General features: G+C 45.8%; 2 protein-coding genes across 6 annotated transcripts in view; both read right to left on the bottom strand.

The window, feature by feature from the left end:
• Window positions 1–322: 322 nt before the first annotated feature.
• Window positions 323–6201, bottom strand: ATP5MG (ATP synthase membrane subunit g). The gene is made up of 3 exons (XM_044996794.1): window positions 6047–6201; window positions 2740–2900; window positions 323–509 (listed from the first exon to the last, which is right to left on the bottom strand). The coding sequence occupies exons 1-3, from the start codon at window positions 6108–6110 to the stop codon at window positions 411–413; spliced, it is 324 nt and encodes a 107-aa protein (XP_044852729.1). The 5' UTR covers window positions 6111–6201; the 3' UTR covers window positions 323–410.
• Window positions 6202–7794: 1593 nt separating this feature from the next.
• UBE4A (ubiquitination factor E4A) overlaps window positions 7795–20238 on the bottom strand; it is a 31587-nt gene continuing 19143 nt past the window's right edge. For all 5 annotated transcript variants that reach the window (XM_044997019.1, XM_044997020.1, XM_044997021.1 and 2 more), the window contains exons 13-20: window positions 18231–18418; window positions 16609–16709; window positions 16367–16480; window positions 14524–14698; window positions 14210–14390; window positions 12899–13046; window positions 10410–10567; window positions 7795–9062 (exon numbers count right to left, since the gene is read on the bottom strand). In XM_044997019.1, the coding sequence (XP_044852954.1) occupies window positions 8924–9062; window positions 10410–10567; window positions 12899–13046; window positions 14210–14390; window positions 14524–14698; window positions 16367–16480; window positions 16609–16709; window positions 18231–18418 (1204 nt within the window). In that variant the 3' untranslated portion in view covers window positions 7795–8923. The remainder of the gene's footprint in view (window positions 9063–10409; window positions 10568–12898; window positions 13047–14209; window positions 14391–14523; window positions 14699–16366; window positions 16481–16608; window positions 16710–18230; window positions 18419–20238) is intronic.

Consider the following 20238-nt stretch of genomic DNA (forward strand, 5'->3'; position numbering starts at 1 on the left):
GAGGTTCACAATCCCCAGCTATAAACACTTTAGCAGACCAAACAAAAAGGTTTCATAGCCAGTAGATATTCCCAAGCACTAGCCCTAAATGACCAGAAAAAAAAAGTTTCAATCCAAGTTAACCTGCTCTGGTAAAAGATTCACATTTTCAAGTGTTATGGAAACAGGATGGGGTATAACTATTTCCTTATGTGTGGTAATGCTTGAAGAGGGATGGCCTCCAGGCAGCTAGATACTAACTGATGCTTTCTTCACAGCTGGCAAAGCTAACAGGATGGGGACAAGCTCACACTGTAAACACCACTAACACAGACCACCAAAATTCCACATCATTTCCTGGTTTTATTGTGTCAAATACTGTTACAGACTTAGGGGACAAAGAAGTGAAACATAAGACTAAAGATTAGTCTTCAAACATTGTATCCAATCAGGCTTCCTCTGCCTATGATCTCACCGATGTAAAACCACATCAGCACCTCTGTGGCCACCAAACCGTTCCTCAGAGCTTCCTGAAAGAAAGAAAGCCACAATTTAGAAGGTTTGCTATTGCAGTAACGTCTCCCTTTGTTTTGTTAGCCATACACAAAGTTTGGTTGTGATGGCAAGAAAGCCACCCAAGTTAATGAGAATAGCATCTTTAGCTAAAGCCAAGAATGCTATAACGATTTACTCGCCCCCACCCAAGCAATCATGGTACATACTAATGTGCACTCAAGTCTTAAAGTACAGCTTAGCTTTCAGAGCCCTTCAAAGAGAATGCTTTAAAGCAGAAATACTGAAAAGACCATCCAAGTTTTAGTGCCAAGCAATACACTAGACCTATGAAATAGCTGTTCAGTACTGGTGGGCAGATCTGGTACCTATTGACATTTGATTCACGTGAATGGATGTTGAAGAAAAGCCTGCTGCCAAAAGCACATCTATACTCTACTAGAAGTGGTAGGATTAAGAAATGAATAGCATTTTTAATGTACTAGCTTTTCAACTCTTAACCTGTAAGTTCTCCAAGTGTTTCACTCCTTAATGACGACAACAGCTCTATTGGTTTTCATGGCACAAGCTTTTTAAGCTAGGATGCCAGTGGTTCTATAAGTTCCTGGAAAACATTACCCTGTACACAAAATACCTGCAGCTCTTAAACTGCATCTGCTAGACTCTAGAGAAACATGCAGCAGAAGTGCGATGCTTCAGGATCATAAGATCAGACCTCTACTTTTTAGCTAATTCTGAAGCAAAGACGACCCATTTTTATTTTAAAAAGTTATTTTGAAGACTGACAGCATATAAATGAACAAAGTTTTCAAAATGCTGAGGAAACTTCAGGAAGAGAGATTTAAATGTGAAGAGTTCAAGGGGCATCCATCAGAAGACCCGGACTAGTCAATTAAAGAACCAGATCTGCAGGTAATAAGTTCAGAGAACTATTCTTCATTTTGCACTCCCATTCCCAAGGGAGTGAAGTCTGTTACTGAATTACTCTTCACAGATCAGGAAGGGGGTATGCTAGTTGGGTAAAGGGCTTAGAAGTTACTGGTTTGTTGGACCTTGCTTTATTATTTATATTGTAGAAGTGCCTGGAGGCTAACCCCATTGTGCACATTCAATGAAACTGAAAAGCAGCAAGTTCAAAACTGATTGAGACAGAGAGCTATTTACATCGATGACATGAATATTCAAATATACAACAGATATTTGCAAGAGTTGGGAAGGGAATAAGGCAATCTCTAAAAATTAAGAGTTAGAAGGAAACTTCCCTTGGGACAGATCATCACATAGCTACCCAACTCTAGGTTTTTTGCACCTTCCTTTTAAGTATCTAGCATTTGTCACCATCAGTGACAGGATACTGGACTAGAAGAACTACTGGTCTGGGCCAGCCTGTCAATGCCCACATTCCTATTAAGGATAGAATATTTGAGGGGAAAAATGCATCTATGAGCTTAAGCCAAAAGAGAGTTACAGCCCTTAGCACAGGGGTTCTCAAACTGGGGGTCGGGACCTCCCAGGGGGTCGTGAAGTTATTACATAGGGAGTTGCAAGCTGTCAGCCTCCACCCAAAACCCCGCTTTGCTGCCAGCCTTCATAGTGTTTTTAATTTATAAGGGATGTCACACTCAGAGGGTTGCTGTGTGAAAGGTGTCACCAGTACAATAGTTTGGGAACCACTGCCTTAGCAGGAACAGAACACAGCCCCACCCCTCCTCACTGCACTGTAGAAGGTAGCAGTGTTTTAAAACTAGCCTTAAGCTTTTGATTGTTATTGCAAAGGTTAAGCAGCAATTCCAAACTAGTCAATTATCCAATATCCCTTCATACCACACTACACGCTGTGCTGGCTATGTTGATATTTCTATCAGAAGGGTGACAGTGCATCCAGAAGTCCCTTTGACAGTAAGGCAGCTGCAGACACTAAGTGGAAAGATCAACATCTGGCCATACTAAAGTGTATATAAAAGCTCACTAGAGAAAAAGCCACCATAAGGCAGAAGTGATATCTGTCCAAACTTTTTTGTCACAGAATAAGCTCACTGAGAGCACAAGTTCAGCCTGGCTTTACCAACAATTTGTCTACCAAATTAACTGTTCTGTCCAAATAGCAAGCACAAGTCACTTTCTGGGCTGCTTTTTATGCTGCTAGATGTAGCCCAGCTACAAATGTGTTAATCAGCATGGCTGGAGAAACCCCAAGGGAAACACACTTCTATTATTCACATGCGTTCTTATTTAGCCTGCAGTTACCTTGACTGTGAGCTGTGCGAGGTGACCAGACTGAAAGCTTTTGACCATAGCTTTCATGCTGTCAATGGCCTTGGGGATCTCAGCAGGGGTTGGAGGAACCAGCTCAACCTTGGCATAGTGCCAAAATGTGGCCAAACGAGGCCTGGAGTAGGTCACAGCAGCTGGAAGAGAAAAAAACCAGGATGAATCCACTGGAGGCTAAAAGAAACAGATGGGTGGGCCGGACACAAATATTTATTCATGCGACACATTCATTTACTGCTTTCAGACTGGGTGCATGTTTGGTGAAGAGTCAGAGCTGCTCCTTGGTAATGAGCAGATATTTATTTAATTTTTATAAATACAGCTCTAAGCAACCATCCAGTGCTCTGGCTGCCTATTCCATAAATTAAAAAAACCAACAAATCCATCACAACATGAACATGAAGGACTGCCTATATATAAGCACAGGTGGAGTCAATGGGGGAGCAGAGCAGCAGTCAACTCACCGCAGTGAAGACACCACGGTAAGTTGATCTAAGTACATCAACCAATCCCCCCCCACCAGTAAGAATTTAGCTGCATGCTCAGAAGATTAACAGATCTGGACTCTGGCAGACCAGGTGTGGGATGGTGATTTCAAATATCAAAGACCCCTCACAGAATACCCTGCCAGCAGCTCCCTCATTTATATTGAGGAAGCTCCAGCTCAAGCACCTCTTCTGATCTCAACTGTGGCAGCACCTCACAAAGGAGAGAGGCAGTCTCACAAGTAACCAGGTCCCAAACCTTTTAAGGGTTTTTAGGTGAAAACAAACACCTGGCATTCCACTCCAAAGCTCAAAAATTCAGTCTATTAGACCAACTGAGAAAGTGAATTCCAAAGTCAAGGCCCTTTGTGCCACTTAAAGCCCTTCCACCAAATCCCACACTTTCTTCAACTGCCATGGTAGTTGTTTTGTGGCACGATTTAGAGTATTGCTAAGGACTTCAAACCTCAAAAGATGTTCAACCTAGGTCCTAGACTATATAGTTTATGCCCTTTACCCTTCAACAGTTAAGTCATTTTCAGTTGTTGATATTGTGAAGTAGTTTGATACTATGCCAACAGACCCACTTATTTTAAACTCACAGAAGTAAAAGAAGTTTTGTTAATGACTACCTCATATTTAATACCCTTAATATTTCTAGACCCTCAGTAGGTCATACCTTTTCTATTTTTGATTCTTCATCAATACAATTCATTTTGATGTTAGAGACATTCTCCCCAGCTGGACAGGCAGATTGCAGTATTTTTAAATGAAAACCTATTACAGAGCAGACCATATATTTCATATGGAAAAGAATTTCAGCTAATGTAGGCAAAGCTGCATTGTAATTACAAAGCTCTCACCGGCTGAGATATCTACAAGTGGAAAGAGCCAAGAATACACGTTAAAGTGGATTGCAAGACTAGCACAGAACAAAAAAAAACAGAGGAGGAACAAGCAGAATTCTTAAGAGCTGATACAGCTTGTTAGCAAAAATAAAGCTTATACATTTGCTATTAGCAACTCACTATCCTGATTCCCTATTTCATAGATATTTGTCACATCCATTACACTCACAGTCCACCACATCCTGCACCACACAGCATTTCCCTTATCACTACATCCTAACTTCAAATATCAGAGCCCAAGTTAGTGCACACTGTACATCTCAATCTGTCTTCAAAGATACAAGTGTACGGGGCCAGGGGAAAAGCAGTTCTGATTTGGTTTTATACTACTGCTCATCACCACAGCATCTGTGCACTTTACATGTAAAACAGGTAATAGCAAAATCCATCACAGACTTATTGGAATCTCTGGCATCTCCCCATTTGAGGGAGGAAGTTCCAATTAAAAAAATATATATCAATTTTGTTAATTTACTGTTTTGGTTAAGATTGGTTTATTTCAGGTGATTTGGGATTGGTTGCTTTTGGGTAGAAGGAGGATGTTTTGAGGATCTCTCTCATGGTGGAAAGGCCTGATTTCTGAAAGTATTAAGCACTCACTCCTCTCAGACTTCAGTGAGATTTACAGGTGCTCAGTATCTCTGGAAATATGGCTATTAAGTGTCTTCCTGATCAATTGCCTCTAACCCCTTTCCCATTACAATTGGAATGCCTTGTTAGACATGGGCCTTACGTTCAGGAGGCTTGTAAGAAGCTCTCTTTCTCTCCACCATTTTTGTTTACTTGCCAGTGTGATAAAGTATTGAACTGGAAAAGGATACATGGACCCTGCTGCATGACCTTTGGAAGTCACTTCATATCTGTACCTCAGTTTTCCCATCACTAAAATAGGAAAAATACCTTCCTTTATAAAGCCCTCTGAGAAGTATTAATTTGAAGGGGAGTTGTGCTTCAAAAGGGTGTTCCTTCATTACAAGGCAATTTCTCTTTACTGTAAATATAAACTTAAATTGGTCTATGGTTATTCTTCCCCACCCCTTAGCATTTTGTAACTCTACTTACTGCAAACTCAGAGTCTGTCATCAATGAAATCCTACAGAATCTTGCAATAGCCAAGTTGCTTAGTAGTTTAATTTCCCCTTTTCACTGACACTGAACAGTAGGATATAGCCTCTAGCTACTTAGCATTCACTTAAAAAGAAAGAAGCTCAGCTAACAAGTAAGAGGGTGAGTCACCTGGACAATGACAAAAATCCATTTCTTGCAATTGGAGAACATAAAATGAGGCAGAGGCCCAGACCCTAAGACAACTGGAATAGGCGGAACAATCCAGTGACAAAGGCCATTCAGCCAAACCTTCCATGGAAATAACACATGGTGACACACTCACCATCCCACACAGACAACTTACACCTGGGTCGTGAATTACTAAGTCAAGGCCCCACATTTCCTGGCCAAGGTCCAGGCCCAGATAAAACAACAACAAAACAGGTAATAAGCGAGTAAGATTTCAGAGTCCGCTCGAACGCGCCTGGCGGCCCGTGGCCCCGGCCAGCTACTGACCACCCCGAGTTAGAGCTTCAGCGACGTACGGAATCGCTGCCGGGCCGGACCGGACCCCCGGGCCCCAGCGTTGGGGTGGGGGGGGCACAGTCACCCTGACCAACTGGCGGCGCGAGGGCTCACGGTGCTGGCCAGGCCCCTGTCTGGGGCCCGGGGCGGGCACGGCCCGCAGCCCCGCCAGCAAGTGTGAGGCGCCGCACCGGGCCGCCTAGCCCGGGCCGCGCCGCTGCCGGCTCCCCGGGGCAGGGCCGGGCCGGGCCGGGCCGGGCGGAGCCCGAGAGCCGCCCCCCGGAGCCCCGCGCAGGCCCCCCGGAGCCCCGCTCTCACCGCTCACTAGCTGCGGGCCCTGGGTGGCGACGCGCTGGACCAGCCTCTGGGCGGCCTGGGCCATGGCGGGACCGGCGCGGGGCAGCGGCAGCGCCTGAGGAAAAGGAAGGAGCCGGAGCCTGAATGTCACCTACAGCAGGACCCCTAAGGCCCCCTGCGCCAGGGCTGCCCCGGGAGCGCCTAACGCCGCCGCCGCCGCTCGCCACACCCCCAGCCAGCCCGTGCGCACTCCAGCCCTGCGGGGGGGGGGGAGGAGGGGCGGGGGCGTTTTCTGCCCCGTGCAGAGCCAACGTTTTGATCAGGCGCCTGCCGAAGCCACCTATCGGCCACGAACGGCTGCTCACGCGCGACGCCAAGCTGGTCTCTTCGAGGGAGCCAAAGCGGCGCACGCGCAGAAGCCTCCTGTGGCCGGTTCCTGTCGCTGCCCACGTGCTGGCCGTGCGAAGCGCGCTGCAGCCGGCAGGTTTGGGCTGCCGGCCAGGCCAGCGAGCTAACGCTGGGAGGTGGCTCCTGGTCACACCTCAGCACCTTCTCTGGGACACTGCACGCGTGGCCTTAGAATGGGCTGGCAGGAGGCTTGCTGTTAGCTTTCAAAAATGGATTTTCCCCATGTGCCTAGTCAATAGGCAGCCCACAGGCCAAATCGGGACTGCCAGCTGCTTTTGACGGGCCCCCAAAATCTTTTAACTATTCTTTATTTTCTTCTCTGGATGAGTCTGTACCTTGACCAAGAAATTTGGACCTTGACAAAAAAATAACTGGCTACCCCTGGCCCATGGGATATGATTTGTGTGCATGTCAGCAAAGCCAAAACCTATTGGAAGAAAATCCTCTGCCTTGTGCACTGCCAAAAATGCTACTTCTACAAGATTGTTTGTTGGGTTACAGCTTTGGGATTAGATCCTCCTACCAAGGCAGCTTCCAAAACACTTGTCCCCCTCTCAAGGGTACTTGAATAATTTAAGATTAAGTCCTACCACTGGAATGATTTAGCACTCTCAGACTCCCCCGTTTCTTCCCATTTGTGTTCTCAATGGCTCTAAGGCATTTGTAATGAAACTATATCACAGCCATAGCTAGGTAAACACTACACCATGTTTTGTTTTAGGAGAGAAAAATTATAGCATGTCTCAGTGACCATCTTGGTGAAGTCCTCTGAACTAGAACACTGTTGCTGGGCTGGAGAGAGCTGCCACAAAAATCATGTTCCTTATTTTTCTGCCTTGTGCCTGATGCCCTGGATAGTTGTTCCTGTAGTACTCCCTTCCTCCCAGCACAAAACCCCCTCTTCCCACAAGCTGAATAGTAAGCCTTTGTCATGCATAAGTATAACTAACTGACACACACCTGCCCCTCAAGAATAAAATATATATTGAACTATTTATTTAGGCTCAAATTCTGGCATTTCTAGGTTTGCATGAGTGCACATACATACGACCCTCAGCGAAGGAGCCTTATGTTTTAAGGCCTTATCTAGTAGGCTCATCTTAACTGATTCTTTAATGTAACCTGCACAGTAAGCCCAAGCTTCACTCTTAGTTTTCATTATAAAAATGTCTGCTGTTTCTGCACTCCTTGTTGCAGACACATCCCCAGTAGAAGGGTATGGTTATGACCACAGCTGGGGAAAACTCAGCTTAGTAGTTGTATACGATAACAGAGAAAGTGTCACTTGAGAGAGGAGTTATACCTGCCCCAGATCCCCCATTCAGAACAAGCTCATCTTAAGACCAAATATGCACTTCAAAGAAACTTGAAGCCTGACATTTTTATTGATAAAGCATGTGTCTAAGTATATATACACACTGGATACATATTAACATGCACAAAGTACAGTATAAATGTAGGCAGGATTTATAGTGTACCTGTATGAATATGTACACAGTCTATGCACAGTGCCGTTTCCAACAGGCTCTCAAACCTAGCAGATGGTCATTACTACTTAAGGTTAATTTAAATGTGGAGACTCAACAAACCCCGATTAGAGAACAGCTTGTCCTGTGTGTCTGGATATGTCGAGTTCCTGTATGGTTGCCCCTTAAGCAAAACAGCAGGTAACAGATCATTAGCTGTCCCCAACAGTCAAGTGAGAGGCTTTTCTAAAACCAATATCATGTTTTTCCAGCATGACCTCCCTAGTCCCAGTGAGAGTTTTGTTATAGCAATGGCTAAATCGTCCAACTATCCCTAAGAGATTCACATCCAACTTCTATATGATCTTCTAAATGTTTTGATTTCAGTGCTGCCCCATTGCAATGTACCATGCTGAACACGAACCCTTGTAACACAACCAATATTTACAGACAAAATTGCATAAGAGAACCTCTTCCATCCTCGCAAGCCTCAAATTTAAGAGCTGCTGTGGACAAAGGCATTTCTTTTCACATTAAACATCATATGATAGAACATTACATAGTTTAAACAAGTCTGGAGCCAAAGCAGCAGTAAGAGAGCGAAAACTTCAGTCACAAGGAAGAGTTTTTTGGTGGTGGCTGACAGCCACTGAGATGTGTGACATGACAGTCATTAGAAACAGTGAACACTGTGAAGAACAAACAACACAGGAAAATTAACCAGTGGCCAACAGAGCAAGAAGGGACTTAGGATTCGTGGGCTGAGAAGCTGTAGTGCAGTTGAGGTTTCTGATATTATTGAGACATCTTAATGGAAACAAAAAATAGAAGGGGATAAAAGGAAGGGCCTAAGGAAGAGGCTCCAGGTCTAGTGGCAATGCACTAAATGCAATCTCGGGTACAGAGCATATGGTGGCGCTGATTCACAGGTTCTCTGGAGCACCAGCCATCATCTCTGCAAGGGGATTTCACTCTCTTACAAACAAATTATTGTTCACTTGTGTCAGGATGTTTTTTCATTTGTTCATTTCAGTGTGTCCTCCAGCTGCTCCTTCTGCTTTTTCCTCTCTGCAAGCCACTGCTGGATCTTCTCTTTCAGTTCCATGTTTGGTCTGATCTGGTCCATAGTGAGGGGGCTCCGATTAAAAGGATCTGTCTGGTCACTATAAGAGAGAGAGAGAGAGAGTAAGTCAGGGAGACTAATTCTCTAACAGTACTGTCCTTTGATTAAAAACTAAATGTTATGAAGCCAAGAAACAGGGACCAGAGACAGGCACAGCCTCTGTTCCATCAAGTGAATCAGACCTGCCTGTGGACAATGAGCCCCTAGGTGCAGGGGCGGCTCTATGTTTTTTGCCGCCCCAAGCACGGCAGTAAGGGAGCCTTTGGCCGCATTTCTGCAGGAGGTCCGCCATGCTCAAGCGGATTCGGCGGCATTTCTGTGGGAGGTCCGCCATGCTCAAGCGGATTCGGCTGCGGTTCTGCAAGAGGTCTGCCGGGCCTGCGCATTCAGCGTACCCGCCACTGAAACCGCGGGACCAGCAGATCTCCCTCAGAAACACCGCCAGAGGCGGCCTGACTACCGCCCTCACAGCGACTGGCAGGCTGCCCCCGCCGTGATTTGCTGCCCCAGGCACGCGCTTGCTGCGCTGGTGCCACCCCTGACTAGGTGTAATCATTAGGCTTCACCCAAACATCCCCCAGAAGACTGACACTTCAGAAACGACACCATCACTCACATCATTCTCAGTGGTACATTTGAGGCTAAAATTTCAAGGAAAGCAGAACAGGTTCACAATAAGCCTGAGTACCAGATTATACAACAGTACTTTAGAGAGAACTTAAGCCACAACCCAGATCCGTTAGCAAACCTCTGACTCTTAACACAAAGAAGATGATTACTTAGAGACAGACTGAAATGTGCTACTATTTGGATGAAAAAAAGCAATCTCCTATACTCATGCTTTATGGGAAGACATTTCTGGATTTTATCTGTACTCACTAAACTGTCCAACCTATTCATTGACTTTTGAATAAACCAGGATGAAGAAACACCTGCAGTTTTCCCAATGTTGAAATCACCTTTAAATAAAAGAAAAAGTCTTAATAATCTCCCCATCCCACCCCCTTCAATTTGTAGATCTGAGCACCTCTCATATGCTTTATTCCATTAAAAACGTGAGAAACAATCTGGTCTGTGCAAATCTGGACATGGATGCAACTTGCAGGTTTCAGAAAGCTGAATTCCACAGGGTCCAGGGCACACAAACTGCACACAGCTAGATAAATGGTTAGCACTTTAGAGAGACAGATGGATTACAGTCAGTTCCAAATCTAACAACGCTAAGATCCTAGACTGGAGCAACTGTGGGAAATTTGGAAAGAATGACTGTCTGCATGCATAGGGATGTCCACTCTGTCTTGCCTGAATCTCTGAGAACAAAAACACTAACCCCTCCCCACCAAACCCTTAGTGAATCACTAACTCCTCAATCAGACACAATTAATACCTGAGGAGATGCCTGGCTATAGTTGACCTATCCACGGTGACTCGGGAAGATGGCAGCATCACAGGGTCAGACATTAAAGTGCTCATGATAGGATCAAGGAATTCATCACATGCATCTGCATAGGTCTCCTCTTCCTGCTGCTGTCGGTCTGCAAGAGACTGGTAGATACATGCACAGCTATTAACACTAGGTTTTGTGAAGCTTTGTCAAGCAGCTCAAATTCGCACATTCACAAAGGGGTTGAGCCTAACAATGCAGAAAGTCAGGCACTTCTTCTCACTTGCAAAGTACCTGGCAGAATGTGTCCATGCACGTAACTGGATGCTCTACCAAACCTTTTGGTTTGTATCCAGAGCTCAGATATCAGCATGGCTAAGAAACTGCAGGAACCCAGAAAATACATCACAGCTATGGCATGCAAATAAACACTGGGCACACAGTTTTGCTTCTGCAAACTCCTGAAGTCTAATGGTTCTTTAATTTGCATAGTTACAGTTGTTAAAGTATCATCAGAATGTAAATCAGTTCCTGGTTTCAGTTTCAGACACAGCAAAAGCATCAAGAATATAACTATCTATTGGAAGACAGGAATTGCCAGCTTTCCCTTGGCTGGACAGAAGCCTCTTAGGGCAAAATTGGGAATGGAAGCTTTTAGGAGGAGCATAGCTATCGCTACTGACCCGCATCATGGTTGGAAGAGCATGGCTATCACTACTGCGCAGCATCATGGTTGTAACTTTCCATCACCACCTGTGCTGAAGCTGAGAGTGCCTAGCTCTGAGGGGGTTTCCAGAAGCTGTTACAGCATACAGTCTTGTCTAGGTAGACTAACCTCTTCGCATCAGGGATCATCTTTTATTGGTTTGTAAAACACCATGCATGTTTACAAAGCTACGTACACATATTACAAGCAGGGATGGTATTTTTAACCTATTGTTCAAGTTGCCCAACAGTTCACATAGTAAGACCCTGTTTTCATTGTTTATAACTTTGCCAATCTTGAACGGTTTGGGCTGAAATTATACATGGCAGGTGTCTGCCTCAGGCTTAATGTATTTTGGAGAATTTCAGCCAAAATGGCTCAGCCATCTCCAAGAATGATTAAGAAAATAAGTTGTTATGCCCACGTTAAAATATTCCAGCAAACGTTTCTTTTAAAAGCTCAAGCACAACCAAACTTTGGAGAGGGGACCTGAAATTTGGCAAGGGGCTGGCCTGTGTATCAGGGAGGTGCCTTTAGCCATCCTTGTGAGAATCTGCTCACATTCGGCCTCGGGAAAAAACTGCAGTTTATATACGCTCATTAGAGATGTCTTAGATATTAGCAACTAAATTCCCAGAAGATTCTGTCTGCACTGGGCATGCTATAGCCTGGGTCTGAGCAGGAATTTGCTCAAAACTGCGGCTCTAGGCTGCTGCGGGCTGTGCAAGGTTTGGGCATGGGAAGGAAGAGGAGAGAGTCTCCCTCTCCTGTGTACACAGGGTACATCTGCACAGAAATAAAAGACCCACAGCATGGACGGCCCGGGTCAACTGGCTCAGGCTGTGGGGCTAAAAATTGCTATGTAGATGCTGAGGCTCAGGCTGGAGCCCAAGCTCTGGGATCCTCCTGCTCACTGGGTCCCAGAACCCAGGGCCGCCCGGGGGGGGAGGGGGGATTTGCCCCAGGCCCCGCAGAGGCCCCCCCACGAGAATACAGTATTCTATAGTATTACAACTTTTTTTTTTTTTAATGGAAGGGGCCCCCTGAAATTGCTTTGCCCTGGGCCACCTGAATCCTCTGGGCGGCCCCGTCAGAACCTGGGCTCCAGCCCAAGCCCAAATGTCTGCACAATGATTTTTCAAGTCTGCGAGCCTAGGTCAGCTGACTCCAGCCAGACATGTGCCTTTTATCCCTGTACACAGAGCCTCAATGACCCTGCTGCTGCTGCCCAGGCAGTGAGCAAGAGGAAGCTGCTTAGTCTGAATGCAAAGGGGGACAAGAGATAGACCCTGTAGAGGTGGGGGAAGCAGACTGACACAAGGAGGATGGAGAGACAGACTGGAGGGGAGAGGGAAGCTGGGAGTCAGGGTGTGGGAGGAGACTAGGACTGGCTGAGCAAGAGGACTGGAAACCAATGGAGGGGGGAAACCAGGAGATCAATCTGACAAGAAGCCAGGATGCACAGGAGTGGGGAGAAGTGGGACTGCCAGGGCAAAGAAACTGCAAACTGGAGTCCCGGGACAGAACGACCCTGTGACTGGCTGAGGAGCCCTGGGAGCTATACTGGGGCAGGGAGCCAGAGTGAGACTGAAGGACGTAAATGGGTGTGGGGGGAAATCACAATTGAAGGCAAGGGGAGAAGGAGAGAGATAAATCAGATAAGGAGCTGAGGGGCACATTCAAGAACTTTCATAGTAAAATATTAATAGAGAACTCTGCTTAGAGGGACCATCGATAAATGGATGAAATCACCAACACTGTCCTCCTCCCCTCTTACTCCTCTCACCTTGATCCGCTCAGCCAGGTGACTGAAAGCCACTATCATGTTGCCAGGCTTATTGATTTTCTTTAGGACTCTGACTGTCTGAGCAAACAGTGTCGGCGAATAGGAGCGCCCATCCTTGGGCACCGTGGCACAGAAATTCTCTTCATCGCTGAACCACAATTGCAAAAAGAAAGAGAATGTAAGAGTTGACATTTGTGAAAAGGGGAGTGATTTGCTAGGCTCCAGAACACAACAGGGGGGAGGGATAGCTCAGTGGTTTGAGCATTGGCCTGCTAAACCCAGGGTTGAGTGTTCAGTCCTTGAGGGGGCCACTTAGGGATCTGGGGCAAAAATCAGTACTTGGTCCTGCTAGTGAAGGCAGAGGGCTGGACTCTATGACCTTTCAAGGTCCTTTCCAGTTCTAGGAGATAGGTATATCTCTTATTATTATTATTATAACAGCTGAATTGCTTCAGTGAACATATACAGGAGATGGCAAAGTGAAAGAATAACAACCATAACAGCTAAGTCGTTTCTTCTAGCTGGTCTCCACACTGGGATAGGCTTTACACTAGCTACAACCATATTTAAAAACTCTGCTACTGCTGCCAGGGTTGTAGGTGTTTTCCCTGGCTAGTGTGGATGGTTTGGGGGTGGGGGTGAGTTTTAAAACACTATTATAAAATGTGTTATATCCTACCAGGGACAAGGAGCCAGTGTATAGCATAGCTTGACTACCATGATTTAAAAAAAAGAGACAAAATGAATAAACAAATCACAACATACAAAATCACCACACGACACACTGGCCAGGGGATTGTGAGAGAACTCTGCTAACCACCATGTTTAAAAATGATCACAGCCAGCAGAGTTCAGCTCCCAGTGTAAACAGAACTACATATATCATATATCACATGAAATGGCATTATACTGGCCAGATTTCCCAGAGAGAAGTCTGCTATACTTAATATACATTGTATATTAAGTATAGCAGACTTCTCTCTGGGAAATCTGGCCAATAAGACTCTCTATTATTCGGAGTCCCTCTTTAAAGTCTTAAACATTTATTTGCTCAGATGAGGGGTGGTTGTTTAAAAACAAGTTTTAGAACCCAAAATAATTTCTGGTTGGATTTATGCTGACTGCAGTTAACTCAGGATAGAATTTGGTCCTCAGCAGCATCCTGCTAATGGAATTACCAGGATAAATAATACCAGATAAATACCAGAAATAATTTTTCTTTGCCACCCCAGCAACATGAATCCATTGTGTAGCGGGGTCCTATTTCTCCAGGACTGCTGCCCCACTGCAACTTCTCACACCCTCACATACCCAAGGTTTAAGTAGATGTTACAGATGTCAGAAACGAGCTGCTGAGGTTTGAAGTCAAACTCGCTGAAATCCTTGACTTTTAACGCTCCCATTTTAGGACCAACCAGGTGCTGCAGGAAGTAGTTCAGCATGGAGATGATGCGCTCAGCAAGGAAAGGGTGCACAAACAGGGACTTAATCTCTGCAACAGAAGCCAACAGCTCTCTGAGCATCAAAATAAATCAACCCTTCTGCACCAACCCCTTAAACCAGGCAAAGCTCTCCCAACCACTGCCACTCTCCAATTCCCAGCCAGCAGGATTTGCTGTCCATACCCGAGGTCAGAAAGGCCAGGGTTCCGATGGTTTCATTGGACATGATGTTGTGGAAGCGAGCCAGCTGACCAAACATTTGCAGACTGGACTCCTTCTCCCGACGAGCCTCCTGGGACAGGTTGTCCCACTCACCACGGTCCTTCTCTATCTGCTGAACTTTTATTTTACTGAGGTACTGTAAAGATAAAGCAGAGGAAGTGACAATGGTCTACTTAGTAAACCTGGCAAGCTCAGAATGCTTTCATTGCCACTCAGATGGGAAATCATTCCAGGAGTTCAGTAGGTCTCGGGAAGTCTCACAGAAGGCAGATGTGCACATCAGAGAAACATCACTACAAAATTAGCAACTTCAGGAAAGAGGGCCTGGGTTGAACTGGACCACGGAGGCACTCCTCTCTTCCCCTGAGGGTAGGTTGAAGCCCCTTGACAGAGCAGTTTTGGGGAAGTCTTAACTGCTGCTGCCTGTGATCAATGTGGCTTGTAGATAAACAGAGGATTTAAGTCTAAGTACTTTCATTTGGGTATTTGTCACCAGCACCAATTACACAAATAAACCAAAACCAAGAAAGGAAATAAATTAACCCAGAGTATCAGCTGAAGTTCTCGGTGCCAGGCACAACAGAACCCAATTTACAGACTGGGCCTCTCCTCTGCCATGTCAGCACAAGTTCTCACGAGCTTCCAACTACCAGCAGAAGCGCTGACTGATCGATTCCAAAGAGAGTTTAGTTCACTGCAGCTAAAGAAGAGATCAGCAACAATTACATGGGGCTCAAAAAGGATCAGGGAAACTAGGAGAGAAAAACTGGTTGGTAGGTGGGTGGAGAAGGATTGAGTAAAGAGTGAAGCAGATTAATCAAGGATTTCATTTCTTGGGGTTAAGTAAGATTTAGCCATAACACGGAAGTAACTTAAGTTTCTTCGCAACTGTGGATCTCTCTGCATTCCCGGTGATGTAGTGAACCTCACATAGCAGAGTTCCAGGTAATGGTAAGTCAATGACAGGAGCTCCTCTCTCTGAGTTTACACAAGGCTCCCACAGCCACATACGTTTAACAAACAAAAACACAGAACATTCACTTAAACCACAAGCAACATTCGGAAGAACGTACGACCATTCAAGCAGGTGGGTTACATCTATGCTGCCTGGCTCATCTGCTAGTCCCCAGGCCCACACTTCTACCACAGGACATATAGCTGAGCTCTCCAAACAAAGGGCCCTTTTTATAGTAGCAAAAAGCAGCTCCAAAAGATGTGGTTAGAAAATAATCACACGCTGGGGACAAAGAAGTTCATCTGGGTCTGATGCCTTGTAAGCCCAAAGGACAAGGCTGTCTTGAGACAGCAGCATCTGTTAGGATAACAAGGAATTTGCAAAGGAGGCCACAGGGATTTGGTAATCACAAACTGCACGACGACTCACGAGCCAGCTATAGCTCAGATAAGCAACAGGTAGACGTCCTCACGACTATGCCAACGTACTTCAGTCCTGACCTGAAAAACCTCCTTTTGTTTTGGCTTCCTCCCTCCCTCCAGCCACACCAATTGCTCTGCAGGAGCCCTGGGGTTCTAGTCCCAGGTCCCAACACAGTTCGGCCAGTGTCCTTCAATGCCTGCCAGCACCTCTCACTACTCCATCTCCGGGGTTCTCCTGAGCAGGCTATCAATCTAGCTGAACTCTGCCAAACTGCTTGAAAAGCATCTGATGTAGACACACATCGCTAGGAGCGAGGATCAGCCTAATTTCACTTGTGATATAGGTCTGGTATTTTAACCAGCTATCTCAAATACAGGAGCTGTGCCTGCTTCTGGTGCCACAGTTAGAGTGCCTTCCAAGCCCTACCTGTATGGCTTCATCCAACAGGAAAATGGCATCGTTCATGAGCAAGTTAAGGAAGCGTAGGAAGAGAGGAGGGTTCATTGCCTCTAGGTTTTCTGAGGCATAATCAGCCAGACCCTAAAAATCACACATAGAAATGATGCGTTAATGCTCCACCACAGTTCAAACTTAAGGACACATAACTCAACACTTAATACAGCATTGTACAAAGCAAACAAATTACTGACGTGCTTATCTTGGTTTACCTTTATACTTTGCCGGTATGACTCTGTCCCCCACATGTACCTGAGAATGGGATACATGGGTCGACGATAGTTAAATTTCTGCTCAAACTGATGTGGATCCCCTAAATAAAAGCAAAAGGGAGAGGATGTGTCCATTCAGCAGCAAGAATCGGCACTCTATTTTTAACCTCTCCACAGGTCACACTTAGCATCAGGCCAGGGGAGAGCAACACTTGCTCACTTCCTTGAGAAAACTCAAAAGCTGACTTCCCAGTGCACCCTGCTCAGCAAGGAATAACTTTCACAGCAGGTTCCTGAAACACAGCCAAAGTCAGGAAGCAAGAGCCAATTAAATGCTATCTTTTCTTGCTATGCAGCTCCAATATTGTATAAGCTTCACAGAGCCCAGGGACTTTTTTTTAATACAGACTTTACATGCACTTGGAGAGTTTTACCCAACTAAGGCAACCAGTCTGGCTGAGTCTGGGGAAGATGACAGGACTCTGACATCCGAGAGGTTCCTGTACTATTTTAAAGGAGTTGTTAAAGTTAACAGGGGAGATAAACTGTCCTGATTTTGAGGCCTCTTTACCTCAAAGAAACAGATAAGAGGCCAACACTAGTGCCTTTGAAAGTAAGAGACTTTAAAAAAGTGACTGGTACATCAAATGCTTTTGCTCCACTTTCCCTTGGAATAAGCATACCAGTTAATAACAGCATCTTGGGAGTTCACTGTGTTTGTGTTCTTGAAACCACTTCCCTGGCAGTGGTTTGCAATAGCACAAGTGCTGACTATCAGCTCACAGGAAGCAACCAAGTTGAAGAGCTCAGCATCAACCCCCCCGACACCAGACAAAGGGCTCAATCCTGTTCCTATGCACGTCAGTAGCAAGGCTATCACTGACTTCAGTGGGAGCTGGATTAACCACTAAGCATGTAAGGCAAGCAGTGCTGATTCAGTCTGCTGAGCTGCTGGATACCTCTTAGGGATGAGGACTCTGAATAAACGATAATTATGTTAGAGCACAATGTCAGGATATAAAATTAGTGTGCAAGGGCCAGTCGAATGCAGAGTCCCAAGTCCAGGAAGCAGGGGCCAGAAATGCTGTGGAGGCAGCATACTTACACTCTAGTCGTGAGAGGAGAGGGAGCACCTCTCCTTGCTCCACAGTGATTCTCCCTCTCGGATTGAGGTGAGAATACAAATGTATCTGGGGGGACCTCTGAGAAAAGCTACCTATGGAAGGTCTGCGAGTGTGGAAATGTGCTTGTTTCCCCCTCAGCTGAGCAGGCTCATGCTTAAATCAATGTGAGTTTTACTGTCTTTAATGGGAGCAGGATGGAACCCCTAGTGGGCACGGCTAGATAAGTACGTTAATAGACCTGATTAGACCATGAAATGTAGCTTTCCAGAGCATCTATTTTCCTGATATGTTGCAGTTTTGCTTGTATCAGCAATTCAAAATAGATGCATTTTTGCCAAAGTGCCATCTGTCTAATATGGTCTAATGGATTTGACCAAGCCTGAATAGAGTAGGTTTGGTGCACCACTGTCAATAGAACAAGGCATGTCAGAGCCTGCGGACATCCTCCCACAGATTCTTCTCAGGCTACGAGACAAATCCCTCCCCTTCCCTGTTTACCTGTAAACTCAATATCCACAAAGACCTTGATGAGTGCCTCTGCAAGATGGGCAGCGTGGCGGTAGGAGCAGAACACTCGCTCGCGATGGAACATGCTGGAGACAAGTGGGTTCTGGACCTGATCTAAGTGAGGCATCACTGCTTCCAACACTTCTGCCAGCTTGGCTCGCAGGTGAGGATTCTTCATCCTTGAAAAGAAAAACCGACATAATAGGGCAGTTTAGAGCAAAAGGGGAATTTGACTGACCAAAGAGAATCCCAAAGATTGTGGCCATCCACATGGGGAAGGGCTGGCTAACACCACTACACTTGTGCAGCCAAACTTCTGACATAACTGAAAGCACCTGACTTACCACTTGCATTCCTAACAGCATGCCATGGTCGTTCTCAGTCACTAGTGGTTAAACCTCAGACAGAGGGGTTACAAAGGGAGTGAAGCTTTTGGCCTCATCCCTCCTAGAACTCTCTCTCAGTGATGCATACTACTGCACATTCGTGCTTGCTCATCAGTTGCGGCTCTTCTGCCCTAGCCTACGTGTGTTTTGGTGGCAAACATTCTGTTATATCAGCTATGCGCTGAACCTGTCTAATGCCTCTGTCTCCTACTTACAGGACAGAAGTAGTATTTTGAACGTACAGAGTGCTCTTACTAATATATCTGAGAGCATTCAGCAGGGGTGGGTAAGCATTATTGTCCCCATTATAGAGGTGGGGCACAGGGCTTTAGAGACCTGTCCAAAACGGCAGAGTCAGTGAAGAAGTGGGAACAGACCCCACGTCTCCCAACTCCCATGCTGGGCAGTTGCAAATAGCACCCCAGGGAGAAGATGGAGTTTACCTGCTCCTGTTGTTGCCATGAAAATAATTATGCACACACAAATCTTAACAAATGAATAGCATGAACACAGTGCACACAATGATATCTTACCACAAGGATCAATAAGTCTGCTCATAATTTTGTTCAGTGCTTAGGCAACAAGCACCAAGGCAACAGATGTCTCAGAAACAACTAAAATAGACCAATCTAGACAACCCATATTTTCATCATTAGCAAAACATCCAATTGCATAAAACAGGAAACTTCTGAAATCAGTCATGAACATGAAGCAAAATCTCCATTTTTCAAAGAAAGCACAAGTTCTACTGGGTTAAGTGGGGCCTGTTTTTCAAAGGTGCTGAGCACTTGCAGCTCCCAGTGACTTAACTTGGAATTGCAAGTGCTCATTTCTGAACATCTGTTCCCTAGTGCCACAGCGGGTCACTAAGGGTACGTCTACACTACGGGATTATTCCGAATTTACATAAACCGGTTTAGCAAAACAGATTGTATAAAATCGAGTGCGCGCGGCCACACTAAACACATTAAATCGGTGGTGTGCGTCCACGGTCCGAGGCTAGCGTCGATTTCTGGATCATTGCACTGTGGGTAGCTATCCCATAGTTCCCGCAGCCTCCCCCCACTCCTTGGAATTTCCGGGTTGAGATCCCAGTGCCTGATGGGGCAAAAATCATTGTCGCGGGTGGTTCTGGGTAAATGTCGTCAGTCACTCCTTCCTCTGGGAAAGCAACGGCAGACAAGCATTTTGCGCCTTTTTTCCCTGGATTGCCCTGGCAGACGCCATAGCATGGCAATCATGGAGCCTGTTTTGCCTTTTGTGACTGTCACCGTATGTGTACTAGATGCCGCTGACAGAGGCGATTCAGCAGCGCTACACAGCAGCATGCATTTGCTTTTGCATGACAGCAGAGATGGTTACTAGCCATACTGTACCATCTACCATGCCATAAATTGGCAATAAGATGATCATGGTTACCAGTCCTTTTGCCCTGCACCATCTGCTGCTGTCATAAGTGCCCCTGGCTGAGATCAGCCGGGGGCGCAAAAGCCAAAATTGGGAATGACTCCCTGAGTCAATTCCTCCTTTTTGGTATCTAAAAATAGAATCAGTCTTGCCTAGACTATGGGGCAAGTGTACTAGAGAACCAGTGTATCATAGAACCAGAGAGC

This window comes from Mauremys mutica, chromosome 22, assembly GCF_020497125.1.
Source record: "Mauremys mutica isolate MM-2020 ecotype Southern chromosome 22, ASM2049712v1, whole genome shotgun sequence".
Classification (NCBI taxonomy): Eukaryota; Metazoa; Chordata; order Testudines; family Geoemydidae; genus Mauremys; species Mauremys mutica.